The sequence below is a fragment of the Rattus norvegicus genome, chromosome 10, assembly GCF_021556685.1.
Source record: "Rattus norvegicus strain SHRSP/BbbUtx chromosome 10, alternate assembly SHRSP_T2T, whole genome shotgun sequence".
Lineage (NCBI taxonomy): Eukaryota > Metazoa > Chordata > Mammalia > Rodentia > Muridae > Rattus > Rattus norvegicus.
Genome location: NC_141543.1, coordinates 77220683 through 77244163, shown reverse-complemented (window position 1 = coordinate 77244163; position 23481 = coordinate 77220683). Strand labels below are relative to the sequence as shown.

The window sequence follows — 23481 nt, the reverse complement described above, 5'->3', positions numbered from 1 at the left end:
AAATGTACTCAGAACAAACCACTACTTTAAAACTGTAAGACAGGAAGTAACCCATAGTAACCATAAGAACACTCTCAGGACAGGGAGAGTTTGGTATTGTGTGTTTGTAGCAGGTGACTGCACATGCCCAGCAAGTGCTTTACACAGAGTGTAAACAATGCTTATACCCTGGGTGGCTAGCCCATCGTCTTATCTCTTCTGAACTTGTCTTCCATAGTTATCCTTATCTAGACTTATCTCTAGGAACTTAGTGAGTGACTGGATATACTAAGGTTATGATACTCAGTTTAGATAAGGATAATAATTATCTACTAAAATCTATGTTAATTCATATATAAAATATGAAGATGTAGGCTTTGTCTCACTGGTAGAGCATTTTCTTGCCTAGCAAGTGTGAAGCTCTGGGTTTGAACTCAAGTTCATAAATAGACAAAAGGACGATGCCAAGGGGCTGGAGAGGTTCCCAGCACCCACATGTTGGCTCACAACCGTCTGTAACTGCAGTTCTAGGGGATCCAGCATCTTCTGGCCTCTGTGAGTACCAGGCGCATATACATGGTGCATGGAAATACATGCAATCAAAACACCTGCACATAAAATAGACGTTAAAAATTATAAAGACAATGATGTAAATGTACCACGACACTCTACCTGCATTTTTTTTTTCATTGTCTATGGCTGCTAAAATTATTGTTTTATTACAGTCAAATCCTGTGCAAAGAATCTAGGGCTTGTGGCATCTTTGATTGATAGGAATAATATAGACTGTTCACCATTTTCTAACCATTGTTCTTATGAAGCAATCTGAAGAGGATGTGAGTCAGTTTGATTCAAAGTTTACTCGTCAGACACCTGTTGACAGCCCCGATGACTCAACTCTCAGTGAAAGTGCCAACCAGGTCTTTCTGGTAAGTGAGAGAATTTAAGTCTCCATGCAGCCATAGGAAACTTCAGTATGATGCAGTGAGAAGTTTATGTGGGTAGCCTGAATGACTTTGCTTTTAAGCCATTTCCTTGATAACTACTTACTGGTACCTACACATTTATTTTCATAATCTTAACATTCTGTTTTAGAAATTGCAGGGATTCATGTTTAGCTGAGTGGTAGTGACTTAGTGACTTAGTGTGGCTCAGCATAACAAACAAAACCCAGCCAGAACAGAACTGTTTTATTCCCAGATAGTCATCATAAAGTATGGATATTATGACCAGGCAGGGGTGATACACACCTTTGATTCCAGTACTCGGGAGGCAGAGGCAGTCAGATCTCTTAAGTTTGAGACCAGACTGCTCTACAGAGTAAGATCCAGGATAATAATAATAAATTATGGTTTGTTGTCATATTTGTGTAGCTTTTATTTGGTTCTTTTTTTTTTTTTTTTTTTTTTTTTGGTTCTTTTTTTCAGAGCTGGGGACCAAACCCAGGGCCTTGAGCTTCCTAGGCAAGCGCTCTACCACTGAGCTAAATCCCCAACCCCTTTTATTTGGTTCTTATACCTCTACCTCCCTTCCAACTCCCCTAACAGTAGGTAGGAGAGAAATAAGGCTAGAGGGAAGACGGAGCACAGACATAGACCTCTTTAGGCTACTACTTCCTGGTGATTAGGGGTGTCAGGTTCCTAGGCACAAGTCCAGTCTCTCCAAACAGCAATCCAGCAAACCAGCAATAGCAAACAAGTGATTCAGCAAATGCAACAGCAGTGGCAGCAGCTGCATCTGGCCCTCTCAAGGTTCTCAATTTATACCCTCTACAGACTCACCAGAATCAAACCATCTACAGCTGGCAAAAATCATGCCCCTCTTAGAGCATGAGACAATCATAGTTAATGGCTTTAGATGAACTGAAGCAGGCCCATATCCCACACCTGGGATTAAAACAAAAACATTCACAAAACATAATTGGGTTTTTAAAGAAACTAAAACTCTGACTACAGTGGTTACTATCAACCTAATTATGCAGGACATTTATAATGTTAATATTTGATAACAGAAATAGTGATTCATCTTTGAATAATAAATGCATTAGTTTTCATTGAATAAGTGTCTGTGTGCTGTATCTCTAGTCCAAAGTCTCTTTAGAAATTAATCTAAAAATAGCGAGGGGCATAGCTCAGTTGAGAGCATAATGTAAGTGTGGCCTAAAATTTGGTCTCCAGAAGAGCCAAAAATAACTAAAGAAACCACTAAGATCCCACTTACCTATATAGTCTGATATTACCTGTCGCTGTCTTCAGACACACCAGAAGAGGGCATCAGATCCCATTACAGATGGCTGTGAACCACCAAGTGGTTGCAGGGATTTGAACTCAGGACCTCTGGAAGAGCAGTCAGTGCTCTTAACCATCTCTCCAGCCCATCTCCATTAATTTTTAATGAGATATTACATAGGAGATTAAATATTTGTTCAACTTGAGATTATGAAAACTGATATAGGGCTGGAGATTTGTCCTTAGCCACCAGAACACAAACCGCAGCGCACAATGCAGACTCTCCTTTCTTTTGGGTCCCCAGAACTGTGATGCTCTGTGGCTCTCAGTGCTCACTCATCTGCTACTGTGCAGGGAAAGCATGTAGGCAATAGGACTTATGGCCGAGCCAACAAACGCGCAAGGACAGGAGAGGCGGGAGCCTAATAAAGACAACTGAAACTAACACAATGGTGCTTGTGCGCTGCACAGCGGCATGTTCATAACGGTGGCTCTTGGTAACCAAAAACAAAACAAAACAAAAGTATGTGGCTCAGTGGTTAATATCGTGCTGCACTTTTGTAGAGGAACCTGGGTTTCTCTCCCAGCAACTATGTTAGGTAGCTCAAAATTACATGCAACACAGCTTCAAAGGGTCTCATTCTCAGGCACCTGCACTCATATGCACATACCTACATACAGACATGCATGCATATACAAAATTAAGAAATTAGTTTATCCTGTTATTGGTGTGAAAGTGGGAAAGTCACACAGAATTCTAGTTTGGGCTTAGTTATGAGCAACTGTTTTGGAATATTTTTTTTTTCTCTCTTTTTTTTTTTTCGGAGCTGGGGACCGAACCCAGGGCCTTGCGCACTTGCTAGGCAAGTGCTCTACCACTGAGCTAAATCCCCAACCCCTGGAATATTAATCCTAACTAACTTTATAAATACATGTGTATGCGTATAAATATGTGAGTGTGTGCATAACATGTAACAGTGTGTAGCTGGCAATGTACCAATTTATGTTTATCTTTATAGTCAACATTTTAATGTTCAAGCTATATTTCCTGCAGTTTTCTTCCCTACTTCTACAAACCATGGGGTAAATTTTTGTTAATTAGCATATCAGGTTCTTTTGTTTAAAAAAGTATAAAAATGCCAAATGTGGTGGTGCTCACCTTTAATCCCAGCACTTGGGGCAGAAGCAGGCCGATCTCTGTGAGTTCAAGGCCAGCCTGGTCTACAGAGTAAGTTCTAGGATAGCCAAAGCTATCCATGGAGAAATCCTATCTCAGAAAAAAAGAAAAAGAATATGGAGGAATATATACATTGGTGATTTTAGTTGTACATCATAGTATTGATGTCGCAGACTAAAAAGCCATTTTCTTGATGTGTGTGACCAAACATCATCCTGTAGTGTACTGTGTTGTTTTTCAGGGTTTTACATATGTGGCTCCATCTGTACTTGAAAGTGTGAAAGAAAAGTTTTCTTTTGAACCAAAAATCCGATCGCCTCGAAGATTTATTGGTAGCCCACGAACGCCTGTCAGGTATTTCAGACTCCTTTATTCTTTTTTCCTGTTCATGCTCTTGTATGCATGTCCGTGTGTATGCAGATGCATACAGAGAAAACAGCCTTGGGTGTTGCTCCTCACGCAGTCTCTGTCTCTCTCATTGGCTGGAACTTGGCTAGTATGCTGGGCTGGCTGGCTAGGGTGGGTCAAGATACCTGTCTGTCTCCTCCTCAGTACTCGGATTACACCCATGTGCCACAGTATCTACTTCTTTTCTCTTACATGGGTTGTGGGTATCAAGCTCAGGTGCTTGTGCTTGCAAGGAAAACGTTTTTAAGCCTAGAAGAATATTGCTTAAGAAATGCTTGCAAGTTACACAGATAAAAGGTCTGTCATATTTTGCCTAATATAGGCATAACATCTATCTTCTCATACCAAGTGTCCTCTTTATGCAATATCAATATTTTATATATGCTGCATATTATATATGTAATACATATAATACAGAATTGTTCCTTCTGGTAGATATATACACAAATCTATGTGCCTACCACGTTATGCCAAGTGTACCTGCACACATTACACACATTTTTTTTTCTTTTTTTTTCGGAGCTGGGGACAGAACCCAGGGCCTTGCGCTTGCTAGGCAAGCGCTCTACCACTGAGCTAAGTCCCCAACCCCTATACACATTTTTTTAAAAAGGCAGTAGAAAGCAGAGAAAAAAAGAAGAGGCTTCCATTACCTATGGGCAACATGGCCTCCCCGGTGAAGTAACTTCTAAAAATAAGGAAAAAGCTATCTATGAAAAAAAAAAAGCAAAAGCACAGAGTATTGAAGGCAGAACAGTAGCCAGGACAAAGCCTCTGGAGAAGGGAACATGCTTTTGGAAATAAGAAGTCAGAGTTCCTGGACTGTGGTAAATAAGAAAAATGGCCCCCAATTTGGAAAGTATTTTGTTTTAAGTGCAATGGCAAGTCGTTTTTAAGTGGGAGAGTAAAATGACTTAACAGTATGCCATTAAGGGCTTTAAGGCTCGAGTGTAGAGGTAAAGAGGCTGGTTTGGACACACTAGCGATTAGTCTAGGAGAAAGATGGCTCAACCTTTGTCTTTGGGATGGTCCACATGAAAATAATATTAGATAAAGTCACATCACCCTTCCCTTTAAGCATGAGGGGAATCTTTGTTGTCAAGATGGTCCTTGAGACAAATGAATGATAGCTCTTCCTTGTCTTAAAGCCCAGTCAAATTCTCTCCTGGGGATTTCTGGGGACGAGGTGCTTCAGCCAGCACAGCAAATCCTCAGACACCTGTGGAATACCCAATGGAAACAAGTGGAATAGAGCAGATGGATGTGACAACGAGCGGGGAAGCTTCAGCGCCACTTCCAATCCGACAGCCCAACTCTGGGCCATACAAAAAACAAGCTTTTCCTATGATCTCCAAACGGCCAGAGCACCTGCGTATGAATCTATGATGAAACAATGCTTTTATTAATGCAAATGCAAAAAGGAAACAAATCCTGGAAGGGGATGTGTGAGGATCCTGCAAGATAAAAATGAGAAAATGGCAGTCTCAAAGAGTCAGTGTCATTACCTGGAATGCTTTCGATGGAGGAAAAAATAAACATGGATTTTTAAAAAAATCAATCAATGGTGCAAAAAATAAACCCACAAAAAACTCAAACAAAATAGTATTGTGGAACCCACAGACACATCAACTGACTGGTTCCTACCCTAGCAACATCTCAGCGTTCGTAAGGATTCTCATGCTGATGGCTGTAAACTGACAGTATTAAGGGTAGGATGTTGCTTCTGAATCACTGGTAAAGTCTGATGATGTCACATAAGGGTTATCCTAATAGGCAAAGTACAAGATTGCCTGTAATACTTGCAACTAAGGACAAATTAGCATGCAAGCTTTGTCAAACTTTTTCCAGCAACACAGAATCAAAGACAAAAGAAACTTATCGATTGATGTTTTACGTGCAAACAACCTGAATCTTTTTTTTATATAAATATATATTTTTCAAATAGATTTTTGATTCAGCTCATTATGAAAAACATCCCAAACTTTAAAATGCGAAGTTATTGGTTGGTGTGAAGAAAGCCAGCTTCTGTTCTTCTCTTGATGAAATAAAATGCAAATGAATCATTGTTAACCACAGCTGTGGCTTGCTTGAGGGCTTCGGGTGGACCTGGGGTGTTTTTATTCTTTTTTTGTTTTATAACCTAGCTGCAATACTTGTCTGTAATACTAGGGGAAAAGTATGTTTAATCATTTTTACTTGCAGTACTGCTGTGTGTTAGGCGTAACTGCAAGCCTGGGGACAGGCAGAAGGTGGATAGTCTGCATTGCATCCTTGTCCTGGGCCTGCACTACACTGGAAAAAAATACCACCACCTGTTCTTAATACCAGTATTTGAGTCTGGCCCATGGCAGGGGAGGGACAGAGGAGTCAGGCTAAAGTGCGTAATAGAGCAGTGGGCAGGGGAGATGCACCTGCAGGGAAGAGGGTGTTGCCGTGGGCCATCCTCTTTCTATCTCTTTACAGCATATTGGTAAGGCTTTAGTTTTACTTTGTACTGTTTTGCTGTTTACCTTCCTTAACAATTTTTTTTCCTTGAGAGTCTAAAACAGAAAATATGGTGTTTTTTCCCTCCTGTTCTGGGGCTACATTTTTTAATTGTAAAAATATTTGATGGCCTTTGATGAATGTCTTCCATAGTGAATAAGAAAACCTAGTGGCTTAATCTAGGAAACATGTTAACAAGACACTGTTTTTGAAATTGTAACAAAATCTACATAAATGATTTACAGGTACAAAGAATAAAAATAAAGGTAACTTTACCTTTCTTAAATACTTCCTGCCTTAAGGAGCATTTCCATGACTAGCTGGTGAAAGGGTTTAATATCTGCAGAGCTTTATAACATAGACTTCAGCGCATACTGGTCTAGGTAGATGGTCACACAGTGAGTCCTGTCACACCACTTTGTTGGTCCTCTATGTCTTCAGTCCGAACAACTCACTTGGTAATAGTTGCAGCCCTCGGGTTTCTTTACGCAGATGCTCTTGCTGTGTTCCTCATAGGATCCAAGCCATAAAATTCTTTATGCATGTCAGAATTAGTCAGGATTGACCCAGACCTTGCTTATTTAAATTGTAATTGAAGTGAGATGGGAAGAAATTTTAACAGTGAGCGAAAATAGAACCCTCTTGAGGGGCTGGAGATATGACTCAGCAGTTAAGAACACTAGCTACTTTTCCAGAGGTTCTGAGTTCAATTCCCAGCCACCCCCATGGTAGCTCACATCTATAAACGGTAGTCTCATTAGATCAGATGCTCTCTTGTATGCATATGTGCAGACAAATCATCAACATACATAATAAAAATCTTAGAACAAATAAAAAAAAACACAGCCATGACAGATGATGGGAAATACTGCCTTTCAGTTGTGGCATAAAGTCCATCTTGGACAGAGAAGTTTTTTATCATTTAAGTGATCACTCCTGATTCTCTGACTGTAGCAGCATCTTGAGAACTTCATTATTGTAGCAGTAAATTAGGAGCTGCAGTAATGATTAAGAATGTTCTTCATTCTTTGAGAGTTTGTGGTATTTAAAAAAATAGAACCTCCCCAAAAAACCTATGGAAATGCATATAGGAATCATTTCAGATTGCAAATGGCTTGAGCTACTCTGATATTTGTTTCCAAATGTGTTTACTAACTATAGCATTGACTGCCTGGCCAAATTCCAATAAAACTTTTACACTAAATGATTCCTTCTTAGCCCTAGTTGCTAGTAATATGTGCACTGTGACCACCCCATAAACTGTTAAACTGTTTCATGTAATTACTGCCAGCAATAGTGGCAAATATTGCAATGTTTTTGTGTAGAATGTATTAACTGTACACTTCCATCTGCACAAATATATAGCTTTTCTATCACAACATTGATTAAGTGAAATTGATCATGGTGTGGCAAGTTTATTAATAGAAACTTTCATAAATGGATATCCCTACTATGACTGTGAAAACATGTCAGGTGTCACATGAGTGTCACAGACAGAAAGCACATGCCTATGCAATATGGCCTACTCTGTATTTATTTGTAAAAACTGAAGCATAATTTAAAGTGTATGTCAATACTGGTTTGAGTTTCTAAGAGAGTTGTTCATGCTTGTACCAGGTAAGTATGTAAAAAAAAAGATTAAGTGCTTTTTCTTTCATTACTTGATTATTTTCTTTAAAATCAGCTATTACGGGATATTTTTTATTTTCTACATGCTGTTTTTTAATTAATATGTACTCACTGAACTGAAGTTTACTAAATTTGTTTTATAAGGTTTGTAGTGTTACAGAATAACTGGGATTTATAAACCAGCTGTGATTAACAATGTATTAATTACTGAACTTGAACCAGACCATTAGAAAAATTATGTTATTTCTTCCCCTTATATGCTCTTAAAATTTTTTTCCTCCATACTGTTTTTGAGATAGTTTGAGATTTGAGGATAGGATGCATGTATGAGACTCCATAAATTCAACATTCTGTACTATAGGTGACAACTATAAACAAAATGTATCTTAGCATTAATATCTTGAGCCTTGAACATATTTAATACAGGACCATTTTAGAAATATTCGGTTAGTTATATATATTCCTAGCTTACAAGGGCTAGATCTAAGATTATTCTCAAGAGAAATGTTGAATTTATGAAGAATGGATTTTGAGGCTTTGAAAATGAAAATGGTTAGTATCTCAAAATATGTCAGTATCCAAACATCTGTAGTTTTGTCCCAGGAGCAGACATTAGCTAGCTGGACAAACAGCAGTGATATTTGTCACACAGGGCCTATGGTTTGTTGCTGAACAATATAATACTTTTCTCGTGTGACTCAACACTATAGCACAAGTATTATTTTCCTGGATTCTCTGGAGGAGCATCTAAAAGACGGGTTTCTGACAGTGTTTGCTCTTTAAACTATGTCTTCTTCTACCCCAAGTTGGCTTTGCATCTTTCACATAAGTTCTTTAGCTGCCTTATTAGGAGTTCTATGAGGGCAACACCTTTTCTGCTTTTCATCTTGTATTTAGTTTACTGTGTTAAAATATTTGATTTCAGATTGAATGAATGTAAATAGAAAGAAATTAAATGAAATTTGAATGAACATAAAATAGAAGTGATTTTTTTATTACCTGAGAGAAAAAAATTTAGTATACATATTTACTATAGTATACATAACCAATGTACAATTTTTCATTAACATGTTAGATATGTTCATGTTATCATATTTAATAAACTACTTTTGTATGAGAAATGACAGTTATAAAACTTTCTCCCAAGATATTAGAGCTATTTAAATATATAACAAATTTTAGTGGTCACTTTATGTATTAAAATTACAGATTCTTGTTAATTTTAAATATACTTGAATTGTTTGCTTTTAAAAATCTTCATGCAACAAGCTATATGGAATCTAGCGTCACATAAAAATAGCGGGAATACTTTCTTGTATTAATAATCAACAGCTAGCTTTGATAATGTAACATTCATGTGCAAAATAATTGTAAAAAAAATTTAGCAAATATGTCAGATGGCTCCACAGTTAAGAGCAACGCTGTGCCTTGCAGGGGCATTACAAAATAAATTTGAAAAACAAAAAAAAATCACCCATCTCGCCACATTTAGTGGTGTCTGCCTTTAATCCCAGCACTCAAGAGGCAGAGGTAAGCAGATTTCTGTGTTTAAAGCTAGGCTGGTCTACAAAGCTGATCTACAGGACAGTGAGGGCTGTACAGAAACCCAACCTTGAAAAAACTGAAAAGCAAAAACTAAAAGTGTCTCTAGCAAGGCGTTATAATCTCAGTCCCTGGTGGTTGGTAGCATCTCTCCCTTCCCTTCCCTCCCCTCTCTCTTGGGACATTTATTTTTATGTGTATAGGTATTTGCCTGCATGTGTCTGTATCATGTGTGCAGGGCTCAAAGAAGCCAGAAGAGGGCATCAGATCTGGAACTGGAGTTAAGATGGCTGTTAGCTGCTATGTGGGTAGTGGAGTTCAACGCCAGGCCTCTGGAGCAGTGCTCTTAACTGCTGAGCCATTGCTCTGCTCCCAGCAGCACTTCCTAATGTGGGTACAGTGATTGTTTTAGAGAGTATGACCTGAATTCACAAAATTAGCCCTCTCCTCTGAGGTGAAAGCAAAGAGGACAGAAGCAAGAGAAATGCTTCAGTTCATTACTGATAATGAATACCACAACATTCTTACATTTTCTGTTTTTTTTTGTTTTGAGACAAGATCTCTTTATGTAGCTCTACGTGGTCTGGAACTTACTATGTAGACCAGGCTATCCTTGAACTCAAGAGATCGGTCTGCCTTTATTTCTCAAGGCCTGTGATCAAAGGTATGCACCACCACATCTGGTGTCAATTTTAACATTTTTTCAATTTAAAATAGTCTGTCATGTGTGTACATTCATTCCTACATGTGAGGTCAAAGAACGACTTTCAGGAGTTGGCTCACTTCTTTCATTAGTTCTAGAGACCAAATTTAAGTCGTCCAGTGTGGCAGCAAGTGCCTGTACACACTGCACTAGCCCCATCACATTCCCCTGCCCTCTATCCCTGCAAGACAGGGTTTTTCTCTATAGCCTGTCCTGTCCTATCCTGTAACTTGCTCTGTAGACCAGGTGGGTATCAAACTCTGGCCCACCTGCTTCTGTCTTTTAAGTGCTGGGATTAAAGTATTTGCTACTACTTACTGCCCTTTTCGATTTTTGACTAATACCCTTCTGAAAAAAGCCCATCATAGTCTTCTACAGACTTACTTTATTATTTAATCATATTAAAAAGCCAAGGTGCCTGAACAGCTATTAGGTAAGAAGCTGTGATAAGTGGTGTAAGACGGCTGAGTGTATTAGTTTTGAATAGGAAGTAATTTGATTTTCACAGCCAAATTTTAACCACAAATTGCTTTCTCTCCTTTATCCCTTGTACGTTTAAAACAACAAAGCCAGGAAGATGATTTAACGTATTTAGCAGTAATTCTCAATAGGTAAGGAGTGTGTATGTTTGTGTATAATAGATTATATTTGTGTGTACAGATATACACACACACACACATACAATATACACATATATAGAGTGACTGAATACCCGTGTGCTGATTTAGTCTCTCTTTAAATTTTAATTTTAGTCAGGTGGTGGTGGCACATGCTTTTAATCCCAGCATTCAGCATAAACTTTGGTCCTGGAAGAGCAGTACATGTTCTAATGTGCTGAGCCATCTTTAGCCTGTCTTACACTGCAAGTTTGTTTTCGCTTCAACTTCTCCTTCCCACTTTCATTTCCTTGTTGCTGATGATAAATGAGGAGACGCCTTAGTAGCAGCCCTTTAGACATGGGAAAGACTTCAGCTGCTCAGAGGAAACGTGAGGAAAGATAAAGTGCTCCATTACTTTCCTTCATGCAGAAATCAGCTGGAGATGACCAGCACCAATGCTCTGGCTCCCCCCAGTGAAAGTTGCTGTTTTCCCAATTTCTCCTCCATATAGAACTCAGCCAGGACACAGTGCACACTAAGCAGGCTCCACCACAGCCTTGAGTGCAAGCTTTCCCATCTTTACCGATGGTGATGGTAAAACTTGTGAGCTACATCCCCAGCCCACATTCAAATCACTTTGTCATTTCAAGCTATTACGTGGTATTACACAAAACACAAGGCAGCTAATGGCAAGGAGCACTTAACAGGTCCACCAGGTGAATGGATCTAAGTCATTTATTCTCACTGATTACTAGTCATAGAGCATAATACAGTATTAAAATATATCATCCTCAGTAAATCTTCACTTAGAAAATGTGTTATAGGTAAAATATAGCATTTAGAACTTTCATTTAAAAATACAATTTTATGAAAAATTTAAGCATTTTTAGAATGGGAATTATAAAAGTCTGAAAATTGTTTCAGATACATTTTAAAATACTATGCAGAATCTTTATTCTGAGAACCATGTCAGGAAACAGTACCCGAACCCCTTTAAAATGGCTAGTTCTAGTTTCTAATTGCTGTTTTGGTATTATTAATAAGAAACCACATTTCCAATATAACACTGCAATTATCTGTCAAATAAGTGGAATAAATGTTGCATATTCTTAAGGTGAATATATAGTTTAAAAATGCAGGGCTCTTGCACTTAATCTTTTGAGAAACTGAACTACAAACATGTCTTGTGATACCCTAAAACCATTTTTCTACTCCTGGGAAGACAATTTGTTTTCTACTGCTGGAGACAAATTACCTTTATCAATGCCTTTATCAATAGTTACCAAACCAGATAAAATTAGTGTCTTGAGGCCTTAACAGTTTGTACAACTCAGTACATCTGAAGGTGAGATGAAGTGGCCCCATCTTTCCATTTGTTTATACGTTCTGAAATCACAGTTCTGCACAGGGGACATGTTTTCTCTCTGTTAAACCATAAGGTAATACATTCTTCACAGAATATATGCTGTAAGGGAATGAAGAAGCAGATCTTACACAATGACACTCTGGTACAAGTGTTCTGACTCTACCTACCTATTTCCCGGGTACTGCCTTTTCCGTGGGATCCCTTACCTGCTTAATGGTAACTCACTAGCAGTAACTGAGATACGGCCAGGAGCTTACACAGTGATTGACAACTGCTGCTGTTGAGCAAGACCAGCATCTACTTAGAAGTGCAGCCGCTCTGCCAACTGCTTTGGTATCTAGGTTGTTGACCAAACTACCCCTCTCTTTTCCATGCTCCTCTGCACAAAAATCATCAGAACCTAAGGGGCATAACTTAGTCTACCAGATCCCTTCCATCCTGAACAAGTTAACAACTTTTACCTGGAATGCAACCTTCCATTAAATATTACTCTCACTGCCGTATAACAAACATAAATGTGATTTTAATAAGTCTGAAAAATGTTAAATATAATGTTTAGAAATCTTACCTGACAAAAGAGAAGAACTGGCTTCTGAAATTCAGCTTGACATATTGGACAAATACCATCCATATCCGAACACTGTCTCTTGCTGGCAGGCACTCCATAACTCTATCAAGACAAATTCTTGTTAAAAGTAGTCCCTGTGGAGAGTTTGGCTTTGAAATATATATCTGGTCTGGGATATGGCTCAGTGGTAGCACATGTTTGAGGCCCAGGGCTCAATCCCTAGAACTATCTCAACAAACAAACAAGGTTGCATTCCACATTGGAGATTGACTTAGTAGCCCAGATAGTAGACATTCTAAGATGGGATTCATTCTAAAATCCTAAAAATAGTTTGAGCCCTAAGATCTTGATCTTTTTACTAAAGTCAACAGGATTTAATCACTATCCATTTACAACAGTTATGAACAATCAAAGCTTTCTGTTGCCATGAAGGGGAGAAGGTGGGGGCTTTGTGGGCTTTGTGGAAACACATCAAGGTAAGTCCTAGTTAGGATGGGCTAACAAAAGCTAAAATCAACGTCCTTTAAGTGAGACTTCCATCTTGTACATAAGGTTGATGAACGTATGTATATGCACTCAGGGTGCTTATTTTAATACTTTGTTTTTCTTCTGTGTTAGGTATTGAACCCAGGGCCTCACACACATGCTAGGCAAGTACTCTCAAGTTAAACCAACAGCCTGTAGGGCATTGTTTTGAGGCTATTTCAGCCCTTACCTTACTAGATTCAACCAAGTAAAATGCTTACAACTGCAACTAAACTAACTTAAAGCTAAACTCTGAATTTTATTGTATTTTTTTAATGTTCTCTTTGTTTTAACAGGGTTTCTTTTTGTAGCCCTGGCTCTCCTGGATCTCACTTTGTAGATCAGGCTGGCCTCAACTCCTTCTGCCTCTGCCTCCCAAGTGCTGGGATCAAAGTCAGACGCCACAGCCCCCACCTACCACTTGCTTTTCTATCATTAATTACCTGGAAAAAAAAAAAAAGGAAGTCCCCATTCTTGCTCTCTTTTCTCTGTTCCTCTTGCTTCTTCCCCTCTTCCCCTTTCTCCCCATTCCCTTCCCCCTCTCCATGTGCTCATAGTCAGACTCTATTCCTCTACTCTCTCTGTCTGCCGTTCTCTGTCTCTACTACCCTACCCCTCAACTCCCCTCCCCATGCCCTAAATAAACTCTATTCTATACTTCAAAAAAAAAAAAAGTCCCCCAGATAGTTAGTTCAAGTATTCTATAATTTTTTTCTTTTTTGGGGGCGGGGAGTGGGGGTCTAGACCTTGTTGCCTAGAAAACTTAATTTTCAAATATAGAATTGAGTAAGAGGAAATTTCTTTTAGCATGAAAATTGTAAGGAACATGATTTTTACTGAGTTGTCCTCAAACTAAAGTCATACTTCAGGGTTTTCATAAAAGTGAAATAGGAAATGTTGATAAAAATATACAAAGCAAACATTAGTGGATTAAAAAAGGAAAAGAAACAAAAGTCCATGACAAGGTTTTTTTAAGGTGTCTTTGTAAATCCTAAAAGATATCCAGTGGATTTGCTTTTGTGCTTCCTTTTACAGGATATCTAAGTCTACCACTGAGCCCCAGATCCAAAATGACAAAGGTTTGCAAGGGCAAGAGCCACTGACTGCAGTGCACAGCACTGAAGCAACTGTGGGGAGTGACGTGAGAGACCGCTCATGGGAGTCAGACTTCTAAGTCAGTACAGCCCCAAGCACCAGAGCATTAGAGAATAATCTCAAAGCAGAAGCACTTCCATTTGTCACACTAATAAACTAAAGAAAATAAGGGTGAAACTAGGTAGAGGTATTTCCCTTAACTGATAAAAGTACTTACTGGTCGTGTAAAAAATATTCGTAAGACCTGTCTGAAAGTTCTCAAATGTCCAAAAAAGTCCAAAAGCTAAAAGAGAAAGGCAGCTTATTAATTCAGAACTTCTAAATCTAAAGACCAAAATTCAATTTCCACCCAATCTAACGTTCATTATGTCACATGAGTCATCCGTTATGAATTTACTTCAAGCTTAATAAAGTGCATATATCTGAACCACCTTTCAACCTACAGCTACAATTTAATTAAGACAAATAAACCCTACGTCAAAGACACTGCAGCAGGCTAGCAGATAAGAGCACTGGTGCTGTTCCATTCCACCCCTGGCATCCATGTGGCACCTAGACAGAGGCTCAACCAGCCATCTGTAACTCCATTCCCAGAGGATGCCATCCTTTCTGGCTTTCGTGGGCACTGCACTCATGTGATATACAAATACAGGGAAAACATTCATATATACAAAGTTGCAATAAAGAGAGTGGGGAGGGGAAGACATCAGCTTCATTTGATTTAATTACCCAGACATTTAGATTTGAAAGTATTGTGGGTGGTGATGGTGTACACCTTTGATCCTGGCACTCCCAACAGCAAAGGCAAAAAGATCTCTGAGTTGGAGACCAGCACGGACTACAGAGTGAGAAACCTTGTCTCAGAAAACAAGTTTCATTGGTCTATTTAACAAGTTCCAGGACAGCCAGAGCTACCTCATGAGATCCTGTCTTAATACCACCACCACCTCCTGTGCTCACTCTCGTGTCCCCCCCCCCCCTCACTCTTAAAAAAATAACAAGTTGAAGGGATTAGGCATAAAGTAAAGAGAAGAAGATATTCATCTGGTTTGAGGACTGTGTATTAGAGCTGGTTCTGTGAGGGTCAGTGTCTTTTCTACTTAATCTCCCTTAGATATCACATGCATGTTAATCTTCTCTGATATTCCTCAACAAAAACTGGTCTTAGAATGGTGGCAGGTACACAAGAAGCAGTGTAGTTCCCCACTCCCCCAAACCATTAGTTTCCTTCTACTCTTTCTTGATCACTGTCTTTATTGAGGTGAGGTCTTCCTGGTTGCCAATGCTGGCACACTGATGATTTTCTTGCCTCTCTAACGGGATGACAGGTGTATGTCAGCTCTACATTTCTAAATAGGTAAGAGTCTGCCATTAGTTTCAGTTGGTGATATGAAGATAAATTTTGAGGCAGCTTAGTAGTAATGTAAAGCCAGGAATTAGTATAGGAGTCACTTTGCCAAAGTTTTAATGTTACTTACTTTTAGTATGAGGTAGAGTAAAGCTAGCAATATCCCAAGACTCCATGTAGTTACATTACCAAACTCCCCATAGCTTATAAGGTACCGAAACCAAACTGGTATGGGAACAAAAATTCGGTAATACTGACACAATTCTTCTAAAAGCATGTACCAATATCCCTAAAACAGGAAGGAAAAAGAAATTTAGCTATGTAAGGTATTAAACACATAGCATTGACACTATTGGAAGGATAGCATAAGTATATAATGCATTAATCACAATAATTGAAATTATATTTCAGAATTATGATGAATACAAATTCAACTTGCCATCATATACTATTGTCCTTACATGGCTTGGCTCAGTGTTAGGCCAGTGAGATGACTCAGTGGGTATGGGTAATGACCTTAGTTCACTTTATAGAACCCATATGATGGAGAGGTACACACAAATGTGAAAGAAATGTCTTAATTTATAAGCTGAGTATGGTGACTTCCATTTGTAGCCAGCATTCGAGAGGACATGGTTGTGGGCTCAGGTCATAGAGTGAAACCATGCCTCGCTAAGCCACTGACTGACTGACTGTGTATGTAGTCATTTGATTGGTAATGCCTCAGAGAAAAACAAGTACAAATCTACAATTTTCTGTATATGATGTGAAGACTGAGTTTTCAATTATTTTGAAGGAAATATAATTCAGATTTTAGTCAACTAGGTTAGTATTTTCAGTTGAAGTACTTGAGCAAGTGGTTGCCACGCAGAAGTAATAAAAATTAGGTTATTTAGGTATGGGAGAGATGGCTCTGCAGTTAAGAGTACTTCTTGCTTTCCAGAGGACCTTAGTTAGGTTCCCAACAGCCATAGCAGGCAGCTTATAAACTCCAAACCCAGGGTATCTGCTGCCCTTTTCTGGCCTCTAAACTAAGAGACATGTAAGTGAAGACCAGCTAGCACTCAGCGTTTGCTAACATCATCCCAGTAAGCATTAGTTTCTTACCTTTGATTTGAAAGGCACGATGAAAGAAGGCACCAGCAAAACCAAGCATTTTAAACCCATGAAAAAGAATTTTAGAATGAAGTCTGTAATCCCAACGATCCAAAGAACTTCCCAGAAGCTCAACTGTTCGAGTGTAGGATTTAAGAAAATCAAGCTACCGAGAGAAAAGCATAAGCATTTATGAAAGCAACACACAAACAAGACATTGGTGAAAGCTTTAAGCTTGCTGCAGTATCTTATATGTTCATGAGACAGCTCAGAGCTCTGCATTGAACTGTACCCTAACCTGTGCTTTCCAGGCATCTAACATACACTCCTACAGCAGCTCCACTAAATCAGAGATGCCCCTCCTTTCATGGCCAGGCTGCCCACCTTCTCCCTCTAAACTTCCTTCCCTGGATGGTTTTGTAAAGTACCATGAGCCCTGTTTGTTTCATGTGTTCTTTCACCTAGGCTGACCTCACTGGATTTACAGGCTATGCCCAGCTAGTCTTGCGACAAACATAATATCAAACACTTATTCTGTTAAGGCAAAATTTAAAATGCTGTGCCTCTGTGGTGAGGGCCAGTATCTGCACGTCTTAGTCCAGATGCCTGTGGAGTCAGCAGAGGGCTTCAGACCCCTGGAACTGGAGTCTCCTCTGGAAAGTAGCAGGTGCTCTTGACCATGGCATTGTCTTCCTGGCCACAGGTCATTCCTGTGTCACACTCATTCTGCCACTCATTACAGCCCAGATTTGTCCATATCAGTGCTGCTGAGCCCAGGCCGTCTAACTATCTGATTAAAGCTAAAAATTCAGAAAATCTGGCATGGAAATGCATGTTTACATGTGTTTTATGGATTCATTTTTAGAAACAAAAGTTTGGCAATAACCACCTAATGGCACTAAATAAATACTGATTAAAACTGGTTAGTGGCACATTACCTATATTTCTATCAAGAGGCTGAGGCAGGAGGAATACAAGTTGGCACTGGACTACACAGTGAGATCCTATCTCAAAAACAAAAAACAAACAACTGATTCAACAGAAATCTACTTATCAAAAAGTACTTACTGAGCACATGTTATGTGCCATGGTATTGGGGATACAAGTCGTAAGTCACACATGTCAATCATGAAAGGAGACAACTGGGGGCTGGAGAGATGGCTCAGTGGTTAAGAGCACTGACTGCTCTTCCAGAGTCCCTAAGTTCAAATCCCAGCAACCACATGGTGGTTCACAACCATCAGTAATGCGATCTGATGCCCTCTTCTGGTGCGTCTGAAGACAGCTACAGTGTACTTATATATAATAAATAAATAATTTTAAAAAAAAAAAAAAAGGTTGGGGATTTAGCTCAGTGGTAGAGCACTTGCCTAGGAAGCGCAAAGCCCTGGGTTTGGTCCCCAGCTCCGAAAAAAAGAACCAAAAAAAAAAAAAAAGAGAGAGAGAGACAACTGGGCTAGAGAGATGACTCAGTGGTTAAGAGCACTGACTGCTCTTCCAGAGGTCCTGAGTTCAATTCCCAGCAACCACATGGTGGCTCACAACCATCTGTAATGGGATCTGATACCTCTTCTGGTGTGTCTGAAGACAGCTACAGTGTACTTTATATAATAAATACATAAATCTTTTTAAAAAGGAGTCAATTGAAAATTGAACTATAGTAAGCATTACATGCAAATAGGATATACACAAAGTGCCACAGAATAAATGATATACAGTAGATGTCCACTAGGATCTCTGATTACCTGTAATGAAGCGACTGAGAATGGAAGGTGTAATATAAGAGGACGGAAGAACCTGCCAGGAACACCAATAGCCAAGCACACCGAAGCTTTGATGACCGTTCCTAAAAAAGACACAATTCTGTGATTTATTGTGTTGTATTAGGCTGGAATTTTAAGAAATATTATTTTTATTTGATGATGTATTAACTTAGCAAGTACTCTGCATTTTATTAAGAATAAGAAACATTCTAAGTTGTTCATTACCACAAGCACAGTTTTTGTTAATACTTAATTAAAATAACTCTGAACACCCTGGGTTCGGTCCCCAGCTCCGAAAAAAAGAAAAGAAAAAAAAATAACTCTGAACAAAATTTTAAAATGCAAGCTGGGCATGGTGACACACACCTTTAATTAATTCCATCACTGAGGAAGCAGAGCCGGGCAGATCTCTGTGAATTTGAGGCCAGCCTGGTCTACATAGAGTTCCAAGACAGGCAGGGCTATGTAGAGACCCTGTTTCAAACCATCACCCCCATAAAAAATTTAAAAAATGTAAGACCTCTGAGTCCAAGAGACCAATCTCCACACTGACATAAAGGACCCACCCAAATCAATCTTTACCTCTACAGCTTTTTTTTTCTCTTTCACAAAACAGAAAATTTAAGTAAATCAGTTCATAAATATGCAATAATTTTGGTTTTTAAAATTCAAGTTTTATTACTAGTTTAATTGAAAATTTTACAGTTAGGCATCCTAATGAACTGAATGACTTTTTGAGCATTAACATGATACCAGAAAGTGGAAACTTCCACACGTGACTTCACTGCAAGTCAAACACCAGCACAGTAAAAATACTATATAAGACTGCCTCTGAGCTACATGGATAAGGGAGTCAGAAAACAACTAGAGACACCTCATTACATGTGGGCAGGATTTCCAGTGTTAAAGAAATCAACCCGGTACTAATATTTTGTTGTTTTGTAAAGAGACGATCTCACTCTGTAGCACAAGATGGCCTGGTACTCAGAATATCCCAGACTGTCTCTTGAGTTCATGACCTTCCTGCCCCAGTGCTGGGGCTGTAAGCACATGCCACCATGCCCAGCGTTATCCTGTGCTACTTTTGAACTATACACTAAAATTTTTGTTAATATACTATAAATTCCTAGATATGACCCCTCTTGAGGTGAAATTTCATAGATTCTTGGAACTTTTATAATGATTCAGATGATTAAAACTTTCACACTACTAGAAAAACTTCTTAAATAAAAAACATATGCCATTCATGATAGGCTTGCCTTTAATTCTAGCACTCCGGAGGCAGGTAAAGCTCTAGAGTTTGAGGCCAGCCTACTCTACAAGCCAACCAGAAAGTCATAGTGAAATCTTATGTCCCACATACACCTAAAACACCAATGCCCATTTATTCAATGCTCTTATTTACTGCCAACCTCCATCAACTAACTTTTTAAAATGATATCATACTATTCTGTATAATTGACTCATAAAGTACAAAGGTCCTTAAAGGCCAAAACTAGATCACACAGTGTGGTCTAAGTCTCTTAATCCTCTTGTTTTTTTAGGAACCAAACAACTAAGTAAGGTGAGGTGACGAAGCATTAGGACAGGGAACTTATGTCTTTTCCAAGTCATTTAGCAAACAGAACAGAGCATGTGGTGGACATCACAACGCATCCTGTTGCTCCCCCTAGTCCTCTGGAAAGTGACTTCTATTTCTCTCAGTTATTTCTAATTCTGTAGACACAAACAGTTAATAATTTAGTTGCTTGTTATACTTACTCTTAGAAAAACCTGATTTACAATGCTTTTGTTTGCATACATAAAAGTTGTTAGCAGCCCAATTCCAAGAGAAATTCCTGTTAGAAAATAAGTTCTAGTTAATTGAAAGAAAAGGAAAAAAAAAAACCAAGATTATATATGCTAATAATACAACTTTTTAAAAGCAAGCAACCAAAATATGTTAAAATTATCAATAAAATGAGAAACTGAATTCAGCAGTTTTATTTCCTACCTGTTATATGCTGCATAACAAGTTTAATGCCTAAAATCAAAATATAAGGAAGACTTTTTTGCAACCACTTGAAGAGATATCGGAATTCTGAGAAGGAGCCACTTCCATGTTCCCCAGACTCTGTGGCAAAATCATCAGGTGGCCTTGCTTCACTGTGGGAGTAACTCCGGAAACGACTATGCACACATCCATGGGCACAGGTACAGACACCCGACCGTGTGTTTCTAGAGCTTGGACTTTCAGAGTATTCTTTAGGTCCTGAGTTTATTTGGATGTGTACGTCTCCAGGGTGAAGAGAACCTTCTGTCGACCTTGATGGGTGAACACACTGGGAGGCTGCAGCGCCCTCATCATGTGCACTGCCTGGAGGATCATGGAGTTGGTTACAGCTGGTCTGCATGGCCCTTGAATATTTTTTCTCTAAAATGTCTTTGCTTCAGGACTCTTTCTCCTTAAAAGCAAAATCAAAGAGCAGAAAGCATTCGAAGTTAATCACAAGCAGTCCATTAGATGTCCTTTGTTCACTAAAGGAGCAGTTGATGGTCACAGAGTTTCAGGTCCTCTAAAACTCCTTCAATCCTTGCTACTGCCAAAGCTCTGCTGCCCTGCCCACCCTAACCCCAAAGTCCAACTTGGCAAACCAGTGAGTTTTGAACCTTAGGGGCTACTTAAAAATACAAAGCATTTTGGTGAACATTTGCTTTTGAACTGCAGATGTCTTGAATTCTCTAATGCCAAGACATCAGCAAACAGTCAAAGGAGGGGGATCCAGCAGATACCACAATGAGTATCAGGACTCATACTGAATAAGCAGACACATGTACTCTGAGGCAAAGTCCACATTAAGAAGTTTGCTAAGAGGCTGGAGAGATGGCTCAGTGGTTAAGAGCACTGACTGCTGTTCCAGAGGTCCTGAGTTCAATTCCCAGCAACCACATGGTGGCTCACAACCATCTGGGATCTGATGTCCTCTTCTGGTGTGTCCGACAGCTACAGTGTACTTATATATAATAAATAAATCTTAAAAAAAAAAGAAAAAGAAGTTTGCTAAGGATAGGTGAGATGGCTGGGTAAGTCAAGACTATTAATTTGAGTTAAATCGCCTAAATCCATATGGTGCAAGGAATGAAGTGACCCCAGAAGTCTTCTGACACGACATTAAATAATATAATAGGTTTTTTTTTTTTTTTACAGATTCGTTAATGTTTGGAAGGAAAAAAAAATCAGTGCCTTAATTAAGCATCAATAAAGATAAACATTTCGTTTTATGTTGAAACAGCTTCCACAAAGCTAATAAGGTTTTCAGTAATTAATGGTGCTACTGAGAATATTGCTTCTCCTCCCAAAAGAATGTTAGTCAAATACCTTTGAAAGGGGGCCCTTAGGGGGAGTCATCATGTAATTGCTAAGTGATGCTTTAGTCTAAATAAGGAGTTAGCCTCCCGAATAAAAATGCCACCACCGGCAGTGTGTGGGGAGGGTAGGGATGTCAGAAGAGAGGCTGTGGGCAGGGCAAGATCCCTACGTGATCCAGTGTAGATCTCGGGCCAGGGTGCCAGAGTCGCGCTATCGCCCGACGAAACGCAGAGCCCACACCGCCGGGCCTCTCCCGTTTCCCCCGCGAGGGAGCTAGCTGCGGCGGAGACTGGCTGAAACCGTGCAGTTACTGTGTGACGTTTCGAAGAGGCTCGGAAGGCACGGCGGCTCTGTCCGCTTCTCTCTGAAGAGCGACTTGGGACAGGACAGTTTGTGTCTCTGCTATTAAAAAAGGAATACAAAACCTGCCCTCCTTCATACATAAACAAGGGGAAAGAGAAAGAAAAGTGAACGCCAACTCTTCCGGAATCCGCGAGGACAGAGTTCTCCACCCACGTCCGAGCTTCGGCTCTTCTCCCCGGAAACCCTCCGCCTCACCCCCTTCCCCAGGCCTGACCTCTCATGACCAGGAGCGGGTAGCCTCGGCAGCCACAATACCGACAGCCCCACACGCGGCCGCAAGCCCTTCTCGCCAAGCCTTCAGCCTCGGACGCCACCAGCACCAGCAGCGCTCGGCCTGGCCCCGCGGCGGCGCGCGCGTTCCCTAGACGTCGTCACGCGCGGCCCGCCTTCGCCGGGCCACGCCCTCGCCTGGTGGAGGAGGGCGCCTCTAGGCCCCGCCCCACGCTCATCCCGGCCCCGCCCTCTCCCTGCGGAAAAGGGGCTCCTTAGGCCCCGCCTCGAGTGCCTAGCCCCGCCTTCACCCGGAGCAGGAGGAGGAGGGCTTCGCTAGGCCCCGCCCTGAGCATCGGAGCCCCGCCTTGTGGCCCTGTTGCTGATGTTAGCCGAGTGGTGTGTAGTGGCTGACGTGTACGCTAATTAAGTCTGCAGGGCTGTCACGTTTTGCATTAGTAACCAGTCATACGCTTCGGAGTTCTCCAGGCTGAGAATGTGTAGGTCCAGGAACCTGCTTGGCGGCGGACTGCGTACCGGGAGCTGCGATCCGAACGAGAACATTGGGGCTTCCGGCTGCGTGTTGGTATCTATTGCAGACCTGCTGGGCCCCTGGGCCGAGAGGTTGCGTGACCTGGATTCGGGTTCCAAGCCTGAAGTTGAACAGCGCGCCCTAGTTCGTGCCAGAACCAGGTGCCAGAACTGGTTATCCGAAGCGCTGGGAAGTTTGTGAGACCGTGAAAGTACATTTAGAAAACCCCGTGTTGGCGAACAGGGAACTAAAATAAAGGCTACTAGAGGGGGGGAAAAAGATAGAACGGGGGGGGGGTCAGTTCTGGAAAATCTAGGACATCAAATGAATAACAGGGTTCTTATGATTCTTGAAATTTATTTCATCGGACATTGAAGGTACCAGACAAAAAGATCTGGCTTTTACCACACACTTATGAGTTAAGTGTCCAGTAATTGGTTAAAATTTTGTCTTTCTACCTAACTTAAACCTTTCAAATACCTTGTCAGAGTATGGTGTGGTTCCTTAGCCAGAAAACT

General features: G+C 40.2%; 2 protein-coding genes across 13 annotated transcripts in view; one reads left to right on the top strand and one right to left on the bottom strand.

Annotated features, from left to right (window-relative positions):
- Rps6kb1 (ribosomal protein S6 kinase B1) overlaps nucleotides 1–6564 on the top strand; it is a 41765-nt gene extending 35201 nt beyond the window's left edge. For 4 of the 7 annotated variants that reach the window (XR_015631109.1, XM_087574670.1, XM_087574668.1 and 1 more), the window contains 3 exons: nucleotides 801–908; nucleotides 3626–3738; nucleotides 4941–6564. Coding sequence is in view for 5 of the 7 variants with exons in the window: in XM_087574670.1 (XP_087430796.1) it covers nucleotides 801–908; nucleotides 3626–3738; nucleotides 4941–5178 (459 nt within the window). In the remaining 2 variants the exon portion in view is untranslated. 7 annotated transcript variants of the gene reach the window in all.
- Nucleotides 6565–8878: 2314 nt separating this feature from the next.
- Nucleotides 8879–22594, bottom strand: Rnft1 (ring finger protein, transmembrane 1). Of its 6 annotated transcripts, none has more exons than XM_087573087.1 (10): nucleotides 22436–22563; nucleotides 22028–22260; nucleotides 20503–21522; nucleotides 20271–20347; nucleotides 18492–18592; nucleotides 16759–16912; nucleotides 15782–15940; nucleotides 14521–14586; nucleotides 12684–12785; nucleotides 8879–12214 (listed from the first exon to the last, which is right to left on the bottom strand). In XM_087573087.1, the coding sequence occupies exons 3-10, from the start codon at nucleotides 20900–20902 to the stop codon at nucleotides 12080–12082; spliced, it is 1194 nt and encodes a 397-aa protein (XP_087429213.1). In that variant the 5' UTR covers nucleotides 20903–21522; nucleotides 22028–22260; nucleotides 22436–22563; the 3' UTR covers nucleotides 8879–12079. The 6 variants fall into 6 exon arrangements, with proteins under 6 accessions (XP_087429213.1, XP_087429212.1, XP_087429215.1 ...); XM_087573086.1 differs by having other exon boundaries at nucleotides 20503–20953; XM_087573089.1 differs by lacking the exon at nucleotides 15782–15940 and having other exon boundaries at nucleotides 20503–20953.
- Nucleotides 22595–23481: the final 887 nt, after the last annotated feature.